Source organism: Poecilia reticulata, chromosome 21, assembly GCF_904066995.2.
Source record: "Poecilia reticulata chromosome 21, P_reticulata-male-v2, whole genome shotgun sequence".
NCBI classification, from domain to species: domain Eukaryota; kingdom Metazoa; phylum Chordata; class Actinopteri; order Cyprinodontiformes; family Poeciliidae; genus Poecilia; species Poecilia reticulata.
This window is the reverse complement of record NC_088850.1, coordinates 19,085,076-19,111,473: the sequence shown is the minus strand read 5'-3', so window position 1 is coordinate 19,111,473 and position 26,398 is coordinate 19,085,076. Positions and strand designations below refer to the sequence as shown.

The following is a 26,398-nucleotide window of genomic DNA, read 5'->3' as shown; positions in this document are numbered from 1 at the left end:
ATTCATTCCCAACATGCAAAATCCATTACTGAAACAAAAATACATCTCTGAGTCAGGATCACAAAAAAAAGAACATTTCTGTGTTTGGACAATGACAATGTGCCCAACATGGTCCCATTTTAAGTCTGGTGACACTTTCTGCCTGTAGCTAAACAGCGAATAGTTTTTTAGGTGAAAAATATATTTTTAATCAGAATGTGTTCACATCTAAAGGTGAATTAAGTAAGATTTTGTCAAATACCAAGTCGTTTGCCAATGTGGTAACTTAAAAGCATATTAGGCACCACAGAGAGTGCTTTTAGATTCCTCTCTAGAGTGCCAGTTTGCTGGGTCATTAATGCTTTGTTCTACTCAGCAGTACCTCTAGAACTGGTGTGGTTTGGTATGCTATTTTGTCTGTTTCTATTATACAAGCGACCCATACAACTGACCTGTACCTCACCCCGTACAAATTAGTTATAGGTCCAAAGGACAGTGGTACGGATCGGTTAGAGTGGAGCAGCTGCACAGTCCACCGACTATGGGACAGAAAAACATCACAGCTTGCCACAGGCACGTCCGTCACATTTGTCATCGCACTAATATGACACCAGGCTAGCAGTTTGGGTTTAATGATTAAGTTGCTAATGCCACATAAGAAACGCATCTAAAGAATCCTGGAGCGAAATCCAATTCAATCAACCAACATCGCAAAACGGTGTTAGACTGATCTCCAAACGCTTCAAGCCACAGACAGACAAACATTTATATTCTTTCAGCAATTCACCACTGAAGGCCAAACGTTGTCATGTAAATTCATAACCTTTGTTACATCCACCGGGAGAGCATTGATCTCATCATTTCTACCCTCTCTCTCATCACACAAGCGCAAGCGTAGCTCTCAGCTACAAATGTACTGTATAGCTTCGGTGAAATCAAGAGCCTGTGCCACGTGTGAATACATCTCTCTGGCTGTTTGATATCGTCACCAGGGAGCTGTGGGGTCTGCTGAAAAGCACCGAGCAGGAGGAGAAAGAGCTGCTCTGCCAGTTTGACTAGAAGATTTCAAGTCCCTCCTTTTGAAAAGACAAAATACCGCACGAAGTTTCACGCACAACATCTCAGTCCAAAGAGCTCTCGTCATTCTGAAGGGTACAATTTTATCGCTAGACGAGAATAAAATTGACAAACTCGCGTTCTGGAGAGTACTGCAAATTTAGGGATGAAAACCAGGCCAACATGTTGACGAGTTCACACAAAAATTCATTTGGAGGGTCATTATGAGGCCAAGAAACAGAATATGACTTTAAGCTTCAAAGCCTTCCTTGCCAGAGAATAAGCCTGGTATGAGTCTTTAGCTGAAAATAAAGCTCTCAGGTTTTCTGATTCTATTTCAACTGTTTCCTTGCGGTTACATGCGTTGGGATCGCTGACACCAACACTCTGAGAAGACATCCCTCCACATGGTTGATGGCCTCGCTCTGCTGTGGGTGAGAATGAGAGGAGCAAAGTGATACGGCATCAGTATCGAGCTGTGGTGTATCTGTGCAAACAGAAGGTAGTTCAGTGTGTTGAGACCTGACCACCGAGCAGACCAAGACACCTTTAACGATCACTGATCTTCCAATATGAACAAGAGGAAGATGTGGGAAGGAAACGAGACCCAGGCAGCTTCCAGTATTGGCAGTAAGTCAGAAGAATGTTAATCCATCTCAGTTTTTTACAGACCTTTGAAAGACAAGGAGGCTCTTTGCCAATTAAAAGTAGGAAGACGTGATGGCAAAGGAAAACAACACTCCCATATTGGGTTACTAGTCGTTTGACACTAGAGAAATGCCATTTTGTTATGCAAGTTTCATGTATACAACAAATGTGGACTAAATGCAAAATTGACACGAATACTTCAAGGACACGACAAAATCCGATTTTCCACAAAATTTCTTTTACTTGATCACATTTAGAACTGTGTAAAATTGGGAGCCATAGTAACGCAAACCTTTCAATATGCTAGCACAAAAGGCAAAATAGAAAATTATTTATATTCTTAACAGAACAAAGGTTGGTGTGGCATGTCCATAACTATTACATATTGTCATATTGGATTGTATTTTATATCCCAACTGGAGAGCATGAACTTCAATATTTTTCTCACTCAAAGAGTGAAGTTCTAAATTTTCCATTGAGTCAAGAAGAAGCCCAAAGTTGCATAAAAATAAACGTAAAATTGTTAGTTCAGTCTCAACACAATAAATGAGATGTCTCTCTGTAGCAGCAAGCTCTGAATCAGATGTTACATAAGTTGAAGAAAAAGAAGAAGAAGCAGCAGTAGCTAGATATAGTTGCATTAACAGGCTTCAGTCCAGATCTTTAACTCATTCACATCTAAAACAGATCCTGCTATGTCAACCATGGGAGCCATACAATTGCCAATTCAAGGCTACGCAAAGCCTAAATATAAATATTTATTTAAGTCCGCATTGGTTTTTGTTTCTCTACTTTTGCTGAGAAAAAGTGACAACTTTTTGGTCAAAAGTCTCCAGTGACTTGGGGATTAATATGATTTATTGTTGATGTAACCAGAATCCGTCATTAAGTTGGTAATTACCTGATAACAGTTCTATTCAAGTCTTATATTTTACTGATGTTGCCTTACAAAGGTCAATTTGAATTAATGCTACTTTGTTGATTGTTCTTCTTTAAGAAGTCTTAAGCCGTAATATATTATTCATACAACATTTCCCTCAGATCAGTGGTAATTTAAATCTAATTGCTATTAAACAATTAATCATTTAAATTCACCTTTCACCTGCTTCTCTGAGAATCTGGTTTTCTTTGAAATGATCCATAATTAGCTGGTGATGCAGGTTGGTTTAATCTGGTGATAAATATTCATTATTTAATCATTTAAATGCTCTGATTTTCTGCATTTATTCGAAAAACAATGCCAAGAAGTCACATTTAATATGTCTGATTACCCCAAACATTTATGTAGCTCAATTAAAAAGAGTTACATCCGTATTGTACATTAGGTCTAACAGGAGAGTAGAAATCCTGCTCTGAACAGGCTGAAGCTTTTGTTCTCCACCTCCAGAAGTTGAAGGCAGACTTGCCGTCCTGTGGGTTATCACCCAGCGGCAACGGCGCTCATTGAAAACAGATATATGACCATTCGGAGACCGATGTGTGGGAGGAAGCAGAACGGGACAGCAGAAGAATAATGTGAGGGTGTGGAGTGGTGGGGGCATAAAACTTAATGTTTTTCTTCCTGTGGGTGGAAGACAGGCCACACTGGTGTTCTTTTTTTTCTTTTTTATGTGCGTGTTGTGCATTAGAAACTATGTATCGCCCCCTATTTATTTGGATCTGAAATTTTAGAGAGAAAGCAAGAAAATGAGCAATTTCAGCAAAAGGTTAATTCATAATATTACAAGAATACATTTTTAAAAATATGAGAATAAAGTTGTAATGAGGACAAAATCGTATTTCGATGATAAAGTCTAAAAAATATGAGAATAAGGTTCCAATAAAATGAGAAGAAAGTCATAACATGACATGAATAAAGAGATAATATTACCATATTATAATGCCATAACAATGTGAGAATAGTAATAAATTTAGTAGAATATGTCAATGTGAGAATAGTCATAAAATTACAATAAAGTCATAATATTATGAATATACATTTATACATGTAGCATAGACTACTCCATTAATTTTTTATACTGCTTTATCTGGGACATAATTGCACAAGCAAGCGATTGCGAAATGGTGTAACAATAAAAGAATTCTTGAGTATTATGATTTTATTCTCATAACTTTATTGTATTACTCTTGTGATTTCATTTTCTTTTTCGTTTTCTTACCATGACCCCAATACTCCATCATACTTCACAAACTGTAGTTGCAATGAAAATATATTTAAAGTCGTCTGCGCCTCTGCACTCCCTTGAGCTGACTTTCCGTCAACTTTCTCAGAACGTCGCAAACGCTAGACAAGCCCCATTTCTGTGTGTATGTGAGATGCAGCGTTTCAGGTTGTACATGTTGATATTCTCCACTGACTCCGTTAATGACAAATTATCCTCTCTCCACCTAATGTCACCGCTTGCTTCAACAGTCTGGTCTCCAGATACTCATTACTCGCCATACAAGCAAGGTTCTTTACAGGCCCCGGGCTCTTGTGAGAGTGCTCCAAGACCTCTGCTGAACCGAGCAAATCTCTGTAAAATCGTGAAGAAGCCAGGAACAATCTGAACAATAGCCTGATAACACACTCTCGCACAGCCTGGAGTGTCCCCCATCTCCTCTGCTTCATAAAAACTTTATGCAGCCAATCTCTTAAAAACTGAGACAAGAAGAGCCCATTTCACCAGCAGGAAGTTCAATTTCTCCGCGCAGGGCGTCACGAGCGACAAGAAAAACCTGGCAAAGGAAAGTGAAATCCTATTAAATCTTTCAGCAAAAGCCTTCCATAAATAATGCGAGGGGAAGTGTCCCGAGTCGCATTCCTGGCTTTTTGCTGAAACGAGACGCCGTCCACTTCTGTAGAAAAGCTATTGTTAGTCGGCCACCTCCGTCACTTCTGCACCAGATTTGAGGAAGGAGGAAATCTATTTTCAGTCATTTTAGCTTTACTTTGCATGTTTTCCAACCTGGTAAATGCACACAAGGGTTTGCACACACTGAGATGCACCGAAGCATCAGCCGGTAATCTGCATTGGTCAATTTTCATCTGCAACGCTGATCTGTTTCCAATCCGTGAACAAAAACAACCCTCTTCGGTGAGGAAGCTGATGTCGTGGGAAGGTCGGTATTAAAGAATGTAACAAGGACAGGGTTCATACACATTTCAAAATGTCCGTATTTCCCGGTTTGAAGAGTTTAGATTTTATTCTGGTGTTTTTACAGCATCATTGACATTTTATTAAAACATATTAACCTTTATATCTTATTGATTTTTTATATAATATGGAGCCATTTAACCACTGCTTTGGCATTTGGACCCACATAGATCAGATACATTTCCAAACTGGATTGTCCTGCACTAAATGCAGATTCTTTAAAGCCTTGTCTCTCAACTTTGCATAGGATTAAGAAAAAAAAAAAAAAAAAAGCTTTTGCATTTCAGCTACATCTACTTACAGACTCAATTTAAGGTTTTCTAGAGTCCAAAAAAGTAGAGAAATTACCTTTTATTTGATTTGTAAATGATGTCGGTCATTTAGTCAGTGAGTCAAAAAATAAAAAACTTATGAAAAAAATCAATTATTCAACATGTATGTTTCAAATCAGAAATAAAATGTCAGTGGAATAAAGATCAATGGAACAAACAACTGTATATAGAATTATTAGATTTTTGTGTGTAGAAAATGAAAGGGAAAAAAAAGAGAATGAAACATTTACTTTTTTCTCCAAATCATGAAATCAAACTCTGTATTTATCCAGGCTGTTAACACTGAATAGGAGTTTTGTAAACTGACAGAAAGATAGGTGCTAGCAATTCTGCTCCTTCACCGTTTATTACTTTTCAATAAACGGAATAAAATCTTTTCAAAGCTTTCTACCTTAATTTTTTAAGCATTAAAAGGAGCCAACAATTTGTACCCACCTTGGGGAGGCATTATTAAACTGCTTTATCAGTGGACTGACCCAGAGCAGAAATCAGCAGATAACAGCGGGGATGAAAACACGCCAGAAAAGTTGCCATTATTAGGCCTTTATATACTCTGCTTAAAACCGAGAAGTTTGCTCTCACATGTAAAAGAATTAACATTTTTATATGTGGAGCACATCCCACCCCTCTCTAAAATCTCACACTTAAAAAGAAACTCCATTATAGGGAAAGGTCAGACACATTTTTTTGAAGTGGGTCTCTGTGAAGAGGCTTAGGAAGAGTTCCATCTAATCGGCAGTAGATAACGCTCTTTGTGACCACACTTTAAAGAAACGGGAAGGAGGGGCCGGTCTGAGCCAGTCAGAGATAGAGGATGATTTATTTTTAAATAATCTCAATTATGTTGTAGCGCCTCCAACACATAAAAGAGTATCACTGCCACATTAGTATTAGATTGATATTTACGGTGAAGACGGAGGTAGTTTGTGGCCCTTGACGATCACCTTCTCATGGAAAGCACATAGTGAATTTGTTCGGAGCTTCTTCCTATAAAGCCTGCATGAAATCTGCAGTAACTAATAAATATGTTCTCTCTCCCGGAGCTGCAGGAAGAGGATGACGTCATTCTTTTCTTGCAGGTGTAGTTTGGGGTTTTCACAGCCAGTTATCCGTATCTTGGCAGAAGTCTCGTCTCCTGTGGTGTTCTACAACCATTTATGTCCATGTGTTTTACAGGCTACACAATGCTAATGGTGTAAGCTGCTAACATGAGATGTTATGAACAGCTGAAATACTCGCTAGCTGCATTTCCATTAGAAATGTGCGCACAAATTGTGTAAAAGACACAATTTCACATTTGAGGTGCTTTCATTAGGTGAGAAACGCGATTAAAATAATGTGTGAATATGTTTGTTCATTCAACAAGTCGTTAAAAACATGGCGCTCAATCATCCTCCAACTACTTCCTGTTGTCTTCTTCTTGGTTTATGACAGTGGGGACATCTGGTTGTTGATCATGTGACTCAGGTGTAAAAAAGTGTTTTGCCAAATAAACTGATTTTATTCCAACCAAAAAGTAAAACTAATTCAAGCACCAAAACATTTGACTGAAAAACAAGACTTTTTTTCAAAATTGCTGTGTTTCTATTAAGCAAATTTATTTTCAAAACGTCAAATTGTGCAATTGTGTGGATAATGGAAACGCAGCCACTGTGCCTTAAAAAATAAAGCAAAATCCTTCTCTGTCTCACCCACATAGTGCGGCATCGCTTCTCAAATGAATATAAATAATTATCATTAACGGCAGAAAAACTAGATCAAATTTTAAATGCCGTTAATGATAGTTCTTCAGGGGAAAGTGGAAAAAATTGGCCATGAATCTTTGATCAATGCTTCTCTAACACACACAAAACATCTTGCAGCACAAAAAAATAAATAAAACTTGCTTTATCCTCTTTCAGCCTCAACTGAGAAATCAATGAACCTCCAAGTGAAAACAAACAGATTTATAAAGTTAATCTCTTAACAGATAGAAAAAATGAACAGAGTTTACAAAGCAGGAGCTAAAAGACGACTGACCTCTCTCACAGGTGCTGTCCCAGAAGCCCGTTCCTGTGCAGTCGCAAATGAACCGGTTCCATCCCTCCTTACACGCGCCGCTGTTCTTGCAGGGGCTGCTGTCGCACTGCTTCCCCGTCATCTTGCTGCATGACGACTTGATGCCCGTCACGTTCTGCGACTGCGAGATCTGCCGGATGTCTTTGCTGCGTCCATCGATGAACAGGTCCCGGATGCAGCCCACATAGCCGTAGTCGAGCATAGCGGTCCAGAGCTCGGTAGGGAGCACTAAGCCTGCCCGACTGTCAGGCAAACCTCCCAGGTAAAGGTCCCCTTCCAAGTCCAAGATCTCGTTTTCCCCGCTGGCTGTGAAAGGGGTCCGGCGACTGTTCACCGAGATGATGCCTGGGTGGAAGAGAAGCGATTATTGTTCCTTTTTTAACTTAACTCTTCTTAAACCAGATGTCGTTTGCTCTAGTGTTCTTGCTGCCACAAACCTTTACTTTTCAGGCTGCGATAAATTAATCAATTTTAGGGTAGAAGTGTTAAATATTTTACCCAAAAATTTAAGACAAAGCAGAGCTGCACTTCTAGTAAAGTTGTAAAAAAGTGTAATGATAGAGTACAAAGCTTTACTATGACAGTGCTGAACCGTCACATTTGGAGATGGTGCTGCAAACCCATTTCTGGAACCCTGCCTTGCTTTGATCGCTGACACTCTACTTCAGGGAACCCCTAATGAGTCCCAAAACCACAGAAGAAGAGAACAAAATAAGAATAAATAATTACGCACCATTTCTTTGTGTCAGGCGACGAGTTCCTCCATTTGTTTCACTGGTTTGTTGGAAGTCTCAATTCAATCAAAATATTAAATTTGCCTTGCAAAAAGATCACTGGAGGGGAAGTCCATTAGAATTATCTTCCCTCTTTTTTGTTTGAACGTATTTTTAAAAATTCCTCCTGTAAAAGATGCTTACTTGAATTTTCTAGGACTGCAAAAAAAAAAAAAAAAAAAAAGAAGAAATTTAAGCCCAATGAGAGACAGTGTGGATTGTCGTACAATTTCCAACAATTTCCACATTTGTCTCGTCAGTCAACAGAATATTTTCCCAAAAGTCTTAGGAAACATCAAGATCTTTTTGTTTTGTTTTTTTGCTGAATGGGAAGCAGGCCTTTGTGTTTATCTTTGAAGTGTTTTTCATCTTGGAACGCTCTCATGGATGCCATTTTTGCCAAGTCTCTCTTCTATTGTTGAATTGTGAACACTGGCCTTAAATGACCAGAGTGAAGCCCGGCTTGATGCTTTTCAGGGCTCCTCTGTGAATCTTATTTTGATTCACTAGAGTCCAAAATCCCGGGAAATTGCTTTGTAGCCCTTCCCAACCTGAAAAATGTCAATAACTAATACTTCTCTACAGTCCTTGTATCCCTTAGATTGGACCGTGAGGTATTACTTTTGGAGATCTTGTAGGCTTGTTTTCCAAATGTTTACAAAAACCTTTTCCATCGTGTATCTGAAAAAATCTGCATTTACACATCAATGGAATGAAAACGCGAATAGGACTAGAAATGATGCAGTGAGCATAGAAAGCCTGTAGGAGGTGGTGGAAGTTTGAACAGTTTCTGATCCACAGGAATGTTTTCATAATCCTTTGATTGTATAGAGGTGCTTCTGACATCTATATATCTTCAATGCTGACATAAATATTTCAAAATCAGGTGATTTTGCTTAAATGCACCAAATAATCCAGTCCACTGTCATTGTGACTGTGTTGTGTGAAAACTGGATCTGAACATGAATGATGGTTTGACTGGCATTATCATTTCCTTATGTTTTCAATTTACCTTTGTAGTTTTGTCCATCCAAAACATTGCTACCATGTGAACGAGAGGCCAAAACATTTGAGTAAACGGAGCATTAGCCTACTCAATGTCACAAGTGATTTCTTGAAGTGTTTGGGTGTGGCTAGTGGAATGAAACAAAAAATGTATGTATTCTCAGTTAAATCATGATTTAACTGGGTCGGGGGAGTTCAGATACCTTTTTCCCTTAAATGAAATCTGAAAAGAGCCTTTTGTGTCGACTTACGTCATCTTTGTTCGGTGTTGAAATTTGCTTCACAAGCTCAGATATGCCAGTGTGACAAGTAATGAAAGCGGAGGAATATTCTAAGAAGACAGATGTCTGGGCCTGTATTACTTTCATGAGTTTTACTTTGTAGTTGTTATATCTTAATTGCCACCTTAAATATTTGACTTTTTTTTAAATAGAAGCGGATGTATTATTCAGCAGGCGGACTCTGCTCGTATCACATAACCTATGCTGTATAGGATATCTTCTTCAGCCTCCATTGAGGTCAAAAGCATATGGTATAGGAGATAAAGAAAAATATCTATTTTTCCCCTCACAACCTACCATTAGCTTGCACGAGAACAGTGACATATGAGTTACCAAATATTATATTCATCTTGCAGTGCGGCAGAAACCCAAGCTCTTTGTGGACATGAAATTTAATTCACCCAGACTCCTTATTAACATTTCACTCATGCCACAAGTGTGATTATGCCTGTTCTTAACCATCTTTCAGTCTGGTATCCATTTATCTGTCTCATTCCTCTTTTTCCCAGCGAAGAAATCCAACTTTCTGCTCCGCTATCGTACTTGGGGGCTGTGCCGGTGATTAATCAAAGCAGCGAGCTCTGACACACGGCTAAATTGGCTGCTCCAACCTGATATATAACACGGCAACTAACACAACCGTGTTCTCTGGAGGATCTCTCCTAATGCAGAGATTGTATTGAGTCTGGAGCTTAAGGCAAGAGAAGTTTCAACCCCTGTTCGCTAATGCAATCTTCCTCAAACATTTTCTGTGTATGTAGCTATGTTTTGAGGCCAGGGAACCAACAGATGGAAGGAAGCCAGAAAAAATAGAAGGGGCTCGGTTGCTATTTAGAGAAGAAGAGAACTTTACCCTGGCGATAAATCATTTTGAGCCATCTATCTCTATTAAAGCTTTATAACATTCTAAGGTTGAGAATACCAGCAAACTAAAACAAGCTAGTGCATAATGACTTTACCGAGTGCTGTGCTAGGGAAAACGTTTCCAATAATTTCATAGTAACTTAATGTGCAGCAGGGATTCAAAGTTTTGACAAGATAATAAATGTTGTGTCTGCAAGCTTCAGTTTTTGTTAGGGAATGGGTAGGGTTTGGTTGTTAGATGTTTACACTATATAATCAAATTAAAATAATAAATTCATGTTTTTGATATGGATCATTATTAATTGATAAAAACATCTGACAGCTGGCTTAAAGCTGGGGTATGTAACTTTTTTTTTTCAAAATATGTTTTTCCCATATTTGTTAAAACAGTCACTATGTCGTGACAGTGTAGTATGAGACAGATGATCTGTGAAAAAGACTGAGCTAATCTACCTTCTCCTAATGCTAGCTGCCTAAATACACAGCTCGGTCAGAAACAACCAATCACAGCCAGGAGGAGGGACTTAGTGCTGTCAATCATGCTCTTTGCTATGCTACAGCTTCTTCCCGTCAGCAAAGCCTGCCATGAATGCTCAGGCTAGGTAGCATAGCCAACGATGATGGTGGATGAACGGTTTTCCTGTAATGGTAAGTTGTTTCTCCACCATTTGCACACTGACCAGCGTGTACCTGAGGTTGATTGACAACCTCAGACTCTACTCTTGGCCCTGATGGGTTGGTTTTGACCAGATGTGGTTCATTTCTTCAGACACCAATAGTACAGAGACCACTTCTCTAAGCACTCCCTCCCCTACTTTATTGTTTTCAGCATCCTTACCAGAGCGGCCATCCCTCTGGATGTCCACGTGATGCCAGGCCCCGTCGCTGACTTTAGCCTGAGTGGCCTTGACCTTGATGGTCCCGGAGCCCATGTCCAGAAGAAGGTACAGCCCTCCATCCAGCAGCTCCACTGCAAAGAAGTCCACTTTGTTGTTCTTCTGGCCCTTGGCGTCGCGCCGGTTTTGCGGTTTGCCGTGGGTGAAGAGTATCAACCCGTTTGGTTCCGAAGTGCGGAAGTCAAAGGATATGGAGCCGACGCGCTTGGTGTTCCACTTGGGCAAGGCCAGGAAGGAGTCGGGGGTCTCGAAGTTGATGGGGTCAAGCGTGGGAACGTTTTCACACTTGAAAACCACGTCTCCTTGGAGCTTCATCTTAGGGTCAACGATGCGGGCCAGGCGAGAGAGCTCTAGTCGGATATCGTTGTTCTTGTACACCACCTGAGGCGGGAAGAGAAAAACAAAGGAAAAAAGAAAAGAGAAACTTAAAAACGACTCAAACACATGAACGGCAAGCTGAAAAGCTGATGTGAGGAGCGTTTTCCTTTAATAATCTTTTAGTGCAGTCATGAGCAAAAATTTAATCTCTCTCTATAAATGAATTGAACTCCATTGCCAACTGTGATATTATGGAATCACACTCTGGTATTATTACACGTTGCAGATGCGAGGACAGCCGGATCGATAAAACTAATATCTTCGAGGATTTGTTTGTCTCAGTGATCTTCTATTTCAGCTTCAATTTATTCAAGATGGGAAAAAAAGAGATTGTAAACAAATGCAGGAGTGCATTTCTGTTCGATTGAACATCTACTCACAGAGTGAAGTGATGCCTAAATTATTGGTGAGTCATTCTTTGCGAGGCCAGGAAAACAAAAAAAACAAAAAAAAACAACCATCACCAAAAAACTAAAGAGTTTGCGAATTGAAAGTGAAGGCCCAGGGGAAATTCATGACTCCCGGAGAATATTGCCGTTTACTCACAATAAATTCACACCAACCCTATAATCATTCACAGAAGAAATCAGCATCACATGCAAGTCAAATACAACAAAACACCAAAGAAGAAATGGAGAAAAATAGCATCAAATTGGAATCCACTGATGCAGAAAATTAATGTTTTTCCCCCCCTTTTTTTTTTCTCAGAAAAGAGTTGGGCCTTTTCTGGTATGTAGGGCAGAGTTTGTACAGGAAGCGACAACACTGTTAGGAAGAGCACAGCTGTCGGCAAACAGATTTTACTGCTGGGGGATTACTGATAATCCTAGAAGATTTGTCATTAGATCGACACAGGTGACCCCTATTTCTGGAGTGGATTCATGAGGCAGGGGCCAAAAAGAGAGAGAGGAGGAGAAATGAGGAAGAGATTAATGGAGATGCATCGATCTGATATTAATGTCTGTATTGGTGGCGATATTGAAAAAAATGGGGGTATCAGTGACAGTGTGCCCCAATCCATAAGGATGGATGTATTCACTATAATTCTTTGTACTCTGAGATATATCATGCTTTATTATTATTTAACATTATATTTAGGATTCCTAATTGCACTTTCTGAACCATTTCAAAGAAGATTTGTTGCAGTTTATTTTTACATGTTGACCAAGCTTGAGAAGCTACTGGTGTATTTAAGTACGCTGCACTGGTGCAGAATTATCTCAGATTTGTGATTCAATATATATGTATTTCTGTGTTAAAAACAAAAAAAACATTTAAACTCATTTCAGCTTGTTTTTGTTTTTCTGTATCGGATCGGAATCAGTCAATACTAAACCTCGGGTGTCGGTATCAGAAGTGGAAAAAAGGGGATCAGCGCATCTCTAAATGTTAATACAAGCATTTTAAAATGATCTTAATTCTCCTGGCAATGATGGCACATTTGAGCTTTCAAAGGTATGGCAGAATACCAGTGAAAAGTCTTTTCTTTTTCTTTTTTTTGCTAATTGTGCTGTGTGGATCTTCAGTGTTGTGTGTTTTGTAACGGCATTTTTTATTGTGCTGGAAGAAGTCAAAACCCGACTTCTCTGTGGTCAACAACAAGGTTGACCTGAAAAGAATCAACAAGTTTTGGTCTTAATTTTACCTGGATATTTGATGATGCTGTTCCCATGAAATGGTAGAGCTAATTTCTGCTACAGCCTGGGCTTTTAAGCAACGTCCAAAAATGTTTCAACAGAGTTCAGGTTGGAAGTTAAGTGGATCTGTGTCATTGTCCTGCTACAGCACTCCGTTGGCTCCAAGTTTTAACCCAGCTGGCCCAAAATGTGCCCCTCAGATGGATTGAAATGGGTCAGAATGTTCTAATACAAACTAGGAATCACATAAATTCATGCCTATATAGGTATACCATAAGGCGGAAACAGCTGAAACAGCAGTATCTTTGTCTGCATTGAATCCACTTTTATATCAGTATTAACTGATAGAGAACCAACCAAGAGAGAAGCACCTCAACACCCTGAAGCACCACTGAAATCTGAAGCTGACCTCATGCCCAATCCGGATTCCTTCATAGGAAAAGTTGTATTGTAGGTTAAAGATTGAGACAGTTGGGCGTAATGACATGGAGTATGTTTATATCATCAGTCAAAGTGAGGTTTACAAGGATAACTATAACAAATATGGTGAGCAGGGATGCTCTGATCAAGTATTTTGCTGCCTATTCCGATTCCAATCACCCATGAGGGCCGGTCACCGATCATTGCCGATCATCTGCATTGGCCATTAATTTTTCACGTTGGGTATAAATGCTGCTATGTGATCTGACAAAATGGAAAAACGATCTGGTAATAAATTAACCTAATTTAGATATAAATATGCAAATACTTGCAGGCACAATACAGCAGCTACTCAGTCAAAAGGACAACTGAAAAACCTGCAATCAGTAAAATAATATTTAACATTAAGGCTCTTAACATTATATATGAGTCAAATAAATCTCACAACACTGCATATATAAAATAAAGTCATGTAAAAAAGGAAACATTCATTCAAAGTCAAATGCAGATTGCATCAAAATAAACAATAATGAGTTACTAAATCAAAATCTCCTGAGAGCACAGCCAGCTGATTAATGCTGGTTCTGATTGGCCGTTTCTGACCGAGCTGAGTAATTATGCAGAAACAGGGAGGAGGCAGAGGAGATCGATTATTTTTCAGAGATTATGTTAGGACAGCGAAAGTTTTAACGCATATATAAAATCTTTTGTTTGTTTAAGTTACATGCTGCAACTTCAAGCAGACGTTCAGAGTGAGAGTTCACTGGTGGAGCAGAAACGGCGCTATGTGAAATATTACTACCAGTAGTATGTAGCCGCGGTCAAACAGCAAGAGCAGAATCCAGGATCGTACACCATTAGGTCATTGATTTAAATATTTTTCAGGCTATTTGTTTAGCTTTCTGACCATCACGCTAATCCGAGTGAGTGTTGGTAGATGTGCGCTGCTTTACCTGCTGTCTGATCGCTCCGGATGTATGTTTTACCTGCAGTGAGCCTCAATCTAGTCATGCTCTGTCAAGTGTTTGTTTTTTAAATGTCATATTAAATTTGTTGTGTTGATGCATTTTGACGTGCTTCATCCTTGAGGTAATTTTCCGTCGCAACTTCCCCATTCGCTCTGAGCGTTAAAGTTCTTCACCACATTGCTTAGGATATGTTGCCCCGCGCTTCTGCAGTGTAAAGAAAAGAGGAGATAAGCTGCAGACGCAGGCTGCAAAGTGAGATACAGGTGTTCAGTTTTGGCGATCACCGATTATACACTTTTTCACAGAAATCGACCAATTATGATCTGTGACCGATAGATAGACACACCTCTAATGGCGAGTATGGTATCAAGTTCAAGGCCTATTTAGCTCCCAGTGGTACAGATACATTGCCCAGAGTCGGTAACATGATAAAAGAGGCGGACTAACTTCCTTTTTTTTACTTCACCTCAAATATACAGAAAGATGGTTAAATCTTGGATAAAATTGGTTGTCAATGATGCCAGACAAACATCAAAACTGGTTTTGGAATAAATTAAACAAGCTGACCTTAAACTATGCACATAAAATATGGGGTTTAATTAGGAAGACCGATGAATTGACTTAAATCGTACCACTATTTCCAATAAGAACGATTCACATTGGGCCAGCATTATGCCAGAAACTTGCTGGTGAAAACAAAAAGTGTGTGGTTTCTCTACAGCCAGCCTAGTGGAAATATTCCAAATATCACATGGACATACAAAATTACACATAAAAGCATATTTTGGAGCTTTTATGTGTAATTTTGATCTTGTGTGAATTCTCAAATCTCATTTCCGAGTTTTGATTTTGGATATAACTAAGAGTAATGTTTTTTTGTACAATCATTTAAAATTTAGTTTGTTTCGTCTTGATCAAGTTGCACAAATGACATTTGATTTGATGAAACTATCAGAAACTACGTCCTTTAAAAGTCGAGAGCCTTGCTTCTGAAACACACCTCACTGTGAAACTGCTTCCAGATAATACCATCTGTGTGCAGACTTTTAAACCAATACCACTGTTTCAAAACACAATTACACAAACAGTTAAAAGTAGATTGAATTAATAAATAAACAAAAGCAGAGAATCAGATGGATTTTTAGCTACGCAAGATAACTTGACGCAAAAGGATTGAGAAATGGATCTACTTATACACCAGTAAACATTAGCGGTCCCTGAGTACTTGTTATCCTCTAATCCCTTCATTCTCATGCTCTACCCAGCTCCTCACAGAGTCTTAATGCTGTATCCACTCCAATTAGACAATAGCTGATGACCACCATTAAGTAAAATGAAAAACCTCATCTCAACAGAGAGGCACCTGGAAATGGCAGGCGATAAACCTTCTGCCCTTCGTTTTGATTTGATAAAAGTGGAAAGATAGGACCTAGAAGCAACGGTGGAGCGGACAGTAAGATGGCATGTTCACAACTGAACCTATTGTAGGAGGATTCAGATGTCAAAAACATAAATCTTGTTAAATCTGTGAAAGGGTGATTAATGCAAGAGGGGACCGAATAAGTCCATTGAATATAGTAACCACAATACAGGGAAAGTTGAAGCGGGTCTCTGTAGAGAGGAGTCGGACCAGACAAAACACTTTGGTTAAACCTTCAACTTGCCTACTTGTGTAAAAATAAAACCCTTTTTACATTAAACAATTACCAACTTCTTAAAAACCCACTAACCACCAGTATACTCTGTTGTAGAGTATGTTTTGGTATTTGGTCATTTGGGAAAAAGTTCAGGCAGCGCACATTAGCAGTGTTACACACACATACACACAATACACTATTATTTTCTATCAAACACACCAGTAGAGTCTGGTAGCAGTGTGATGCCTCAGCCTCACACCCAGTGAGCATCTTTACACCGGTCCTGTTCAGAAGTGTTGACACCTCCGATGAAATTATTCAAGGCTGAACTCCAGTAAACTGTTACGTCTTTTCAGCATAACGCATCTAATGTGTGTTAAAAGGTGCCAACTGACAAATATTAATTGATGAGACGAACAGCTGTGCTCTCAATGTACGCTCCCTTTTAACACCGTTTTTTTTTTATTTATTTTTTTAAAATAATCAACAAACAAGTAAAACCAAAGAGTTTGGAGCGTGAACAAAAAGCCAGAGTCTGATGATAGTGAATCTGTGATTTTGACAAAGCCGAGGGAAAACAGTGCTCAAGATTATCAAGATAGTGGGGTAGTCATGTAGATGTAAACCAATTGAACATCATTATGATTTATAAACAGATTTGACAGGCAAATTTTACTATGACAGGTCATACGCAGCTATAAATGTGTAAGCAACGGATATGAAGACGACCCACAAACTGAGCTGCCAATAAAAGCATAGATGTTCAGAGATTGGTATGTTGAACTGGTTGTAGTGATTTTAATAGACACCATGTAATGTCACATCATGTAATAACGTAATGAAATGGGTTTTACAATGTAATAAAACATAATTAATACAGTATTATGTAATAATAGATGCAAATGTAATGAAATCCTTGAACGTATTTTTAATCGTTTTGCCCTGAACAACAAATACTGAGTGTTCTGTAAGCCTGAAAACACAAGTAAATGACAAAAAGTTTAGCATTTTCTGACATAAGTTTCAATTTAAATATGCATATAATCTATAGCATGATAGTTATTAGGATGAACACAAAGAGTTTGTGAATGTTTATTACATAATGCGCCACATTATTACATTATCATTTCTAAAAAAAAATAAAAAAAAAAACTCTATAAAAATAACACTATTACAAGCAACAGAAAATATAAAAAAATGTGTTCTAGGATTTTATTACATTTGACGTTAATTATTACATAATGCATTTTTAATTATGTTTTATTACATTTAGAAGCCTGATTTTGTTACATTAATTCAATGTTGCAGCGTTATTATGCTATGCAGCGTTACAAAACAGAATAAAAATTAGAACCCGGGGCAAAGCACAAAAGTATAAAAACAAATACTATATATTGCTGCTGACTTCATCCTGCTTATGTTCCTTACTAAAGTACAAATTTATTTACAGCTGCAAGTACATATATGGGCAAATCAAGGGTGTGCTTTTGTTTTACACTGGCCCCCTGGCAATGCCTTTGTCTCTGTAATTTACCTCAACATGCTAGCAGTGCTGCCAGCAATCATTTCAGGCCGACCAAACAAAGCTTCTGGTGAACCTTTAACTTGATGCAATGTTAGAAAAGTATTAAAAACTGCAAACACCTAATATAATGCTACTAAACAATGGGGAAGTTGTGCTTAACGTCTGAGAAACAAACTTGGCAGTCGTCAAAAATGTATAATTTGCCCACAGTTGGATATAATGTGAAGGAAAATGCAGTTTCTTTAAAGTACCGCCTGCTAAGAAAATAGCTTGTATATATAAAATGCAATGCCATGGTGTAAAACATAATGATTTCCTTGTTCTGACGTTTACCGCCTACATAATCACTTCAAAGCCAAGCGTGTTTTGTCTCGATGCATTTATATATTTAGATAAGAAGTCATTTATTTCACCATCATCAAATTTAAAATTTAAATGCATATCTTCAGAAAGGGGAGGGGATTATGTAAAGTATAAGAATGTCTGCCTAATTTCTGAGATCCTTCACAGCCTAGCTTCCTCGTTTCAAGCAGATTTAGTTTATTCCAACTAATGAACTGTAAGCAGAGCTGCAAGAGGAGCAATGAAGGGAGATTGGACTAACTAACAAAGAAAAATAGTACTCAAGTTTTTCTTTTTTTTTGTTTTGATGTTGTTTGAAGTATTTAAATGTAACCCATAATATGATATTCCACTTTAGTTTGGCCTTTGTCCTCTTGATCTCAAACCAAACAAACAGCCTTAACCCCTAAACTGAGATCTCCCGACAGCTCAACTCACAATTAATATAATTTGAAGGATCTGACACTGACCTAGATATTACACTCCATATTTAGTGCTATAATGGAGATGATGGCTAAATTTTTTTGGAGGCAGCTTCAACAAGAAATGTTTTTTTAGCAAGCTTTAGGAAGGACTCATGAGGTAGGATGGTGATTTTGGAGACTTTCTAATTTATTGAAATGTGCCTGTAATTGAGCCTCTTGAAAAGCTCGTTTTGAAATATGGTTTTGTGTAATCACAACATTTCTTACAGTCTTTTTTTAAATGAAATACTGTGCACACAATCCAAGTTGCTGCCACCTGCGGTGACAGCAGAACAGAAGAAAAAAAGCATTGCATTGTGTACTTGAGAAAACATGTTTAAAGCGTTTGTTTTGCCAGACAAACTTCAATTCTGCAATATTGCTAAGGATTAATTAACTGGCATTTATATTGCCGGTCAATAAAAAAACTAATGTTTTATGAAAACAGACGCTGATTAAATTCTCTTGATCCTTTCGGCTGCACAGGCTGCAAATTTGAAAACCTAACCTTTACGACTGTTCGGCTTTTGTGCGAGCTAATGTGATTTGTTTCTGCTCGTTGCGTTTGTTTGCTCCTGCTTTCAGCTAACCGCTCACTCGGAGAAAATCAAGGCATCGCTTTATAAGTAGCAATTAACCAAGCAACCACTGAAATGAGATCATAGTGCCAAAATCATAAAAGGGGATTTCAGAGCTGGAGCTCTGTAGGTGAAATCTGAAACCCTGGTTCTCTCTTCTTCTCTCTCTCTCACACCTTGTAGACCTCTCTTGGGTGGGAGAAAAACATGAATATTACATGAAAAGAGAAGGAGAGGCGCTTTAATGTTTCTCATTTGCTATGAAGAACATTTGACTCACAGCTCTGTGATGGTCACCGTACATGTCTTAGATGTAAAGTTGCTCAGAGACCCTCCGTCTTCGGTCCTAAGACACAGCTGGCAAAATGTTATAAACACGGAACGAATATTTATGAAGAGTAAAACCTTACGACAGGCTTTACAGTCTTCAGGTTTGCTGTAAAAAAAAGGAAAAAAATAAAATATTTGCAAACAAAGATAGAGTCATGTTGTTGTGATATGTACTAATCAAGCATCCCATTTCTGGTGTTGGGATTACGATTTTATCCGGCCTGTTGTGGGCCGATCGATAACGCAATCGAAAGGATGTCATAAAAGAAGCAAAGAGTATGTGCCCTCCATCTTACGGTTTGTTATGGCTGAACTATCAGTTGGCTTAACAACGTTATGGGCCTCATTCGTAATGCCACACACAGGAGGCCTGAAACGACTCCATAAAGCCAAGATGTAGCATCTCTGCTTCCAGGACGGTTCATCGATCCAGCGTTGGTGAGGCTGCGAGGAGAGAGGTGAGGGAAGGGAAAAGGGCAGGTGGGTTGGAGCGCCATGGAGGCGCACAGAACCCATAGTACGCAATCACACAACCTAATCTGCTCCAGATCAGTGATCGTGTCCCTTTTGGCCGCGGCTGCAGCTGCTGTCTGTTGCCGATTTAACCTCTGCGTTAATGAAGGAGCTGGGTAATAGCACTGAGGTAAACAGAAGATACAAAAAGGTGAGGCGCTGCAGAGGAGACGAATCGTTCAGATGCACAGATAGATACATGGGAAGCAAATGTCTTTAGTTTCCTGCAAGCAACAAAAATGGGAATGCAACATTTGCATTTAGAAGCACAAGTAGCTTTGTGCTTCTAAGCTACTTAAAGGGGCAGTAATATGTGTTTTCCATTTTATAGCATGATCATATAACTATATTACCTTCAATTTTTATATGATTGTCAAACATGACTTAAAAGAAATTTGACTTTCTGGCTTAATGCCTTGAAATTGGGCCTCTATCTCTTTAAAAACTCTTGCTCTTTCTGAAACTCTGCCTCCAGGAAGTCATGATAACATGGCCTCTCTATTAACCCTTTAGCAACATTTTTACCAACGTTGTGCGAAGAAGCAGCTTTTACAATGAGCTTAGCTGATGCGCAGTTCCTCCAGATGTTTGCCAACTGCTGCTGGCTAGTCTGAAGGAGCCGAGTGTCGAGGGAGAGGGAAGCTTGGAAACTGTAGCTCAGAGGAGGAGCTGCGCCTTGAAGGCGGGGTTAGGTCCACCCAGGTGTTTTTCACAGCTGAATGGTTGCCTTGGGAGATTCAAGGATTTCCCCAAAGATCCGTGTAAGAATCAAGGCAACACCGCAGTTATGTATTTGATGAGGGAATGACATTATAACATAATGTAAAGCTCAAAAACGTCAATTGTACGTGATGCTGCCCCTTTAAATATAGAATGCAGTGTCTTGAGGCATACATTTGACAGGACAACAAACGTCAACTAACACAGTGTTTTTCAACCACTGTTCCGCTGCACACTAGTGTACCGTGAGTGATCGTCAGGTGTGCAGTGGAAATTAACCAATTTCATCTACCGTATTTTCCGGACTATAAGCTGCTACTTTGAACATGCGGCTTTTCTGTGTATTTTTCTTCAACCACCAGGGGGCTCTTTAGCAGGAAGTGAATCATTGGAATTCAAAATTGGAAATCAAAGAAGAAAGCGCTAATGTTCATTTAGAACAAGCACATGCTAGCAGCAGGCACGATGGAGAAATGTTTTCAAACTCGTATGATGCAGCTTCTAAGTTGAGGAGTATCGATCTGGCAGTACAGGAGGGAAATAGAGCCGCTGCATGTAAACTCGGCGTGAACAAAACCGGATTTGGAGACGGAGAACTGTGTCCTCAATATATCCAGCAGTTCTTAGGACGTAGCCCTCTGCTGGGTCCTTATGGGACATGCATGAATGTTACTACATTCATGCATCACACACGACAGTTTTGTGACACTGTTCAGGTGTATTTTTGAAGTGGACATGTTAAGTGCAATTTGAAATAAGAAATGTAAAATATGATAAAAATAATTTTTTGTGTTTATTTGATTCCTATTCAAGACACTTTGATAAGAATGACTATATATGTAATATAGGCGGCTACAGAGTATCTTTGTTTCCATTTTTGGTTGGTGGTGTGCCTTGTGATTTTTTCAATTAAAACAATGTACCTTGGCTCAAAAAAGGTTGAAAAACACTGATCTAACAGACTTAAACTTAAACAGCTACAATACATCAATGCATATGTGTACTAATATGGCCTTGCCAAAATCCAGACCTAAATCCAATTCTTCTGTAGTACAGCTCCATCCAACCAGACTGATTATCTTAGAAATAGCAATGGACAAAATATCCATTGTTGTCCATGTGCAGCTACAGGAAAATACTCAAACTGACATCTGGTTCTAATTGCAGTGGAATGCAGCTATACAAAATATTCACTTACATATCTTAGGTTTATATTGTTAAAAAAAAATCATGAATCATTATACTTTCAAATTCACAGCTACAACTGCATAGGAATATCACATAGAATCCCATTAAAATAAATCAAAGTCAAACGTGGCAAAGTGAATAAAGGGTAAGGGTTGAGAATACTTTTGAAAGGCATTGTATAAAAAGACTAAATCTAGTTTGTAGAGTTGAACTTAAGGGAAAAAAAGAGCGAGAGAATTGTAAAAAGCACTGCAGTGGCAAGTCACTCCAAAACAACGCCCTTGTGACACAGTGTGAGGATATTTTTTGTGATTTGTGTGAAATGAGCCTTTAATTTGACAAAATAAAGAGACTGGGGCTAAGCTCGTCTAAGCAGGCAGCTTCACCGTTGCCACATGATGTAGTATTCACGACGACACGCATGGCGCCCCCACCCCCTCCACAAATCCACACACACACGCACTCACACCCCCACACACACACACACACAGAGAGAAAGCGTCCCTTTCAATCTGTCACATTAACTTGTCCATGAACTCACTGAGAATGCTGCTGAGGCTGCTGCTCTGCGACTCAAAGCAAAACCCTTTACCCTCCACAGCGCAGATCTCCCCATCCCTAACTCTAACATCCTTCAGAATCTCAGCTGCAACTTGGCTTTTAATTTCTTTTGTGTAAAACAACAACAACAAAAATACCCTAAACAGAAAAAACATTTAATTGTTTACCCCGTCATTTACAAAAATCATCTCTGAAATACTTAATATGCAATATTTCGACTTCTTCCTGCATCTACAAGAGAAAAGCCAGTGTTATCAAGACATGTCGCGAGGCATTCCAAACAGCAGCTGCTTATTTATTCATACTGAATTAGATTAACCAACCCCAAGAGAGGATGCCGTGATTGGAAGCAAATTCAACTTGTCATCTTTGTAAATTACCTAAAAATGACTTTTGTTCTAAACAAATCACTTCATGATAGACTTTCACCCTGCTGCCGCTGGCAGGATTACAGAGTTGTACAGTTTTTTGCTTCTTCCTGAGAATAATACCCAGATGCCCAAGTGATTTGCCTTGTTTTGTTTGTTCTATTAGTTTCTTTCGCACATTAGGTGAAAATTGTAAAAAACAAACAAAAAAATAAATAAATAAATAAAACCTTTAGACAAGACTTTTATTCTTTCCACATTACCACAACTACACATGCATATGACAGAGCGGAGTGTAAACTTCAGCTTCAGTTATCTGGGTAATTATTTCCACTGACAATTTGCTTATTAAATACGACAAAAACATGTGTATTGTCTTATTCACAATTAAGTGGTTTTAAGTGCTAGTTTTCTACGTTTCTGTAGCTGCTAATGAAGCTACAATGCTAAAGCCAAATTGTATGAAAACAGGAAGTTGATGGTTGGTTTGAAAAACTTTTCTATATTATTAATCTCCCATATATTAGTGTTACTACTAACAGCATTTCATTACCATCTTCCTTGATGATAATATGCAATGGTCTTTGCCAGTGTTTCATACTCAATACTGTAACATTTCTGCTGTGTTAAGCTGCTATGTCCCTACATAAGCACAAGGGAGTGTGCAGCTTAATAAGCCCTCCATTTCCTGAGTTAATTGCTGTGTCTCTTGTGTATTTTGGCCCAAAGGCCTCGTGGCGTACCCTGAAGCAGGGGAAAAGTCAAAATAAAACACTCCCTGGTTTGAAATTACTATATGAATTGATGATCACAGTCTCTATCCGAATTTTTTCTTTATTTGTGTGAGTGTGCTAACAATGAAAGCTCTCCTGGTGGATTGTTGAAATTTAATAACACAGAATCTCATACTTTGCTCAAAACAGAAAGATGGAAACGAGCTCCCATGACACTCGAAACACTTCTAGATACCAGACAAGCAGCCCACTGATTATTTTTGATTTAGTATCAGCAAAAGGATTTCATTGTAAGTGGCAATGAAGGTAAATTCTGAATATCTACAAGAACACTGGGGTTTTGCTGCAGACACAGGCAGAGTACAAAAAACAAATACTCATGTCCCGGCTATAAATAGGGCTCAGAATGGAAGGTAACGATTTTCTCTCTTTTGTTTGTTCCACCTGCGCCCACACCAACGCAGCGCCGGCTAAGGCTAGAGACCTCCCAGAGCTCCCAGGTGGGAGAAGTCTGGGAGAACCCAAACCAGCCATGCAAGGTGACCTGACAGCCCATCCATGACCCCAAAAACCACGCAGGCTCCATCAGGCACACCCATCCTCCAACCCATCCAGGCATAACCCAAAACTCTTTGTCCCCAAAATGCTATTCTGTCACAACTATGCCCCAACCACTTCAGTCGCCATGGACTCAATGCCACAACAGTGGGACAGTCCCGTCTGCACTGTGTGGATGCTATGTACTTCCTCCTTGAGTGGCTCATTGGTGAAAGAAGACCAGACACTTGAAAGAGTTGCAATGGTAGAGACAAAACTTTTTTGTAAGAGTCATATCTTCTCAGGAAGAATGTTTAAGTTGCAGTGTCTTGCAAAATTGTCAATGCTACTGAACGTTAATACATTTTGTCTTCTTTCTTTTTTATGGGGATGTTGTATGGTACAAAGTAGAACATAGTTGTAAAAGTGAAGGAAAGGGAATCAAATCCAGTACAATTTTACTCTACTGCTAACAGACTCAAGAGCATCTTTTGCAAAAGTGAAGTGAGTTGTTCCACTACAGGGAGTCCAGGCTCAAATCATTTAACCCTTGTATGTAGAAATGGGGTCCAACCGACCCCACACACGTAAAACTTGTATCATTTGCCTCTATGTTTGCCTCAGTACTCGCATACACAAGGGTTAAACTTGGGTGACAAATTACATACAATGCCATCTGGGATCTGTTGCTAATGGAGAAATGTGGCAGCTCAAGGCACTTCTAGAGCACATTTGCCCCCCCCCCCCACGCAATTGTATTCGACCCACAAGATAATTTCACATATCTATTATTAATAGCCTACCAGACCAATCAAACTACAAATACCATGTTGCACTGAAACAGCTACTGCCAGCTATAGAGATCTCCTGAGACGATGCCCAAACTCTGCCTCACGTCTGGTTGAATGGTTAACATGTTCAGTATCTACATACCTCTGCGAATTATTGTTTTTGATGATGGCGATGAACATGATGGGTTTCCACAGTTCAAAATTTGAGAGTGATGGGAGTTTTTACCAATAAATTATGCCAAACATAACGTAAGCAGCAGAGAAAACAAATATCTCTTTGTGGAGTTTTTGCATGTTCCTTCCCTGCATCTACCTTTCTGTATGCTCATCTCAAAATTCAAATACATATCTTATAAAAATCCAACTAATTTACTCTCATGAACATAAAATAAACTTTGCTGGGCTTTTTGTTTTTTTGAAGACCTGTGAGTTTTTGGTGCAACGTTCTTTCAAATACTACTGTATATTTCTTGCATCCACGTCTGGCCACTCAGGTTAAAACATGTTTGAGGTCTAGATGTACATGTGGGTACAATGTGCAGCATGACTCATATGCTTCATTTGCAAACTGCTAACAACAGTGTCACAAGTTGTGCAAGTCGCTCACCCAAATGTAAGCAAAAACCTGGGAGGATTCCAACGACTCGGATATTTGACTGAAAAGTTATAACAATAATAACCATAATAATGATGAGGAAACTTGAAACAGTAATAAGTAATAAGTCCATCAGGAAATGGAGGAGCCAGAATTGATTAAGAGAAGAAATACAGACAGCGATACATGAAGGGAAGCTGGTTGGGTGATTACTGGGTGCAAAACAGGTGAGACTAATGAACAACAGGCTGCAACTGTGAGGAAAACAGAGCACTGAAGAGCTGAGGGGAAGTTACTCAATGAAATGACAAAACGACTTCACACAGCCTAACAAAATACAACAATGAGAGAAACTCTTTGGCCAAAAGTGACAAAACTCAGCAACAACGATAATAGAGCTGACAGATTACTGACATGAAACAAGAACTTCAGTCCACAAAAAGGGACAAAAATTAATACTAAAAATCAAAGCCTAAAAGTAGAATTGAACATCGAACCTCATGATGAGACATAAAAAACAGCACTTCCAATTTTCATTAGATGTCATGATAACGTAGAAAGTTCATCTGTGTTATTTTGTCTCAGTAAGGAAGAGGATTAGAACCACTGAAATATTGTTTTTCTCAGATTTCTGACCAATCACTGAATTCTGACTTATTCTCAGAATTCTGAGATTAAAGTGTCTATTCCTTCCCCACAAAATCGGCTCTAATCCTCCTATGTAGTTGTGTGAAGGACTCAAGGTTATCGTTAGAGAGCATTAGTCAACAAATAGCATCAAGCTTTAGAGGGATCTGGTTAAAGATCACTTCAAAAGCAACAACGTTATCGTTTATCGCAATAAATTCTGGGACAATTTATCGTCCAGTCAATATTTGTTCTTGTGACAGACCTAGTGGCAAAGCCTGAAAATTTATGTTCACAGACACTCTGCATTCAATCAGACTGAGCTTGATCTATTTAGAAGATCTACAGCGCAACACCAGTAGAAGTATAAACGCAACACAAGGGTTTGAATATAAATGCACGTTCATGATGGAAGACGTTGAAGTTTGCGATTGCAATATGACAAAATGTGGAAAA

At 38.9% G+C, this 26,398-nt stretch overlaps 1 protein-coding gene across 18 annotated transcripts in view; it reads right to left on the bottom strand.

The window, feature by feature from the left end:
• nrxn3b (neurexin 3b) overlaps positions 1 to 26,398 on the bottom strand; it is a 394,647-nt gene that overhangs the window by 264,102 nt on the left and 104,147 nt on the right. For all 18 annotated transcript variants that reach the window (XM_081602067.1, XM_081602068.1, XM_081602057.1 and 15 more), the window contains 2 exons: positions 10,972 to 11,410; positions 7,172 to 7,555 (listed from right to left, as the gene is read on the bottom strand). In XM_081602067.1, the coding sequence (XP_081458193.1) occupies positions 7,172 to 7,555; positions 10,972 to 11,410 (823 nt within the window). The remainder of the gene's footprint in view (positions 1 to 7,171; positions 7,556 to 10,971; positions 11,411 to 26,398) is intronic.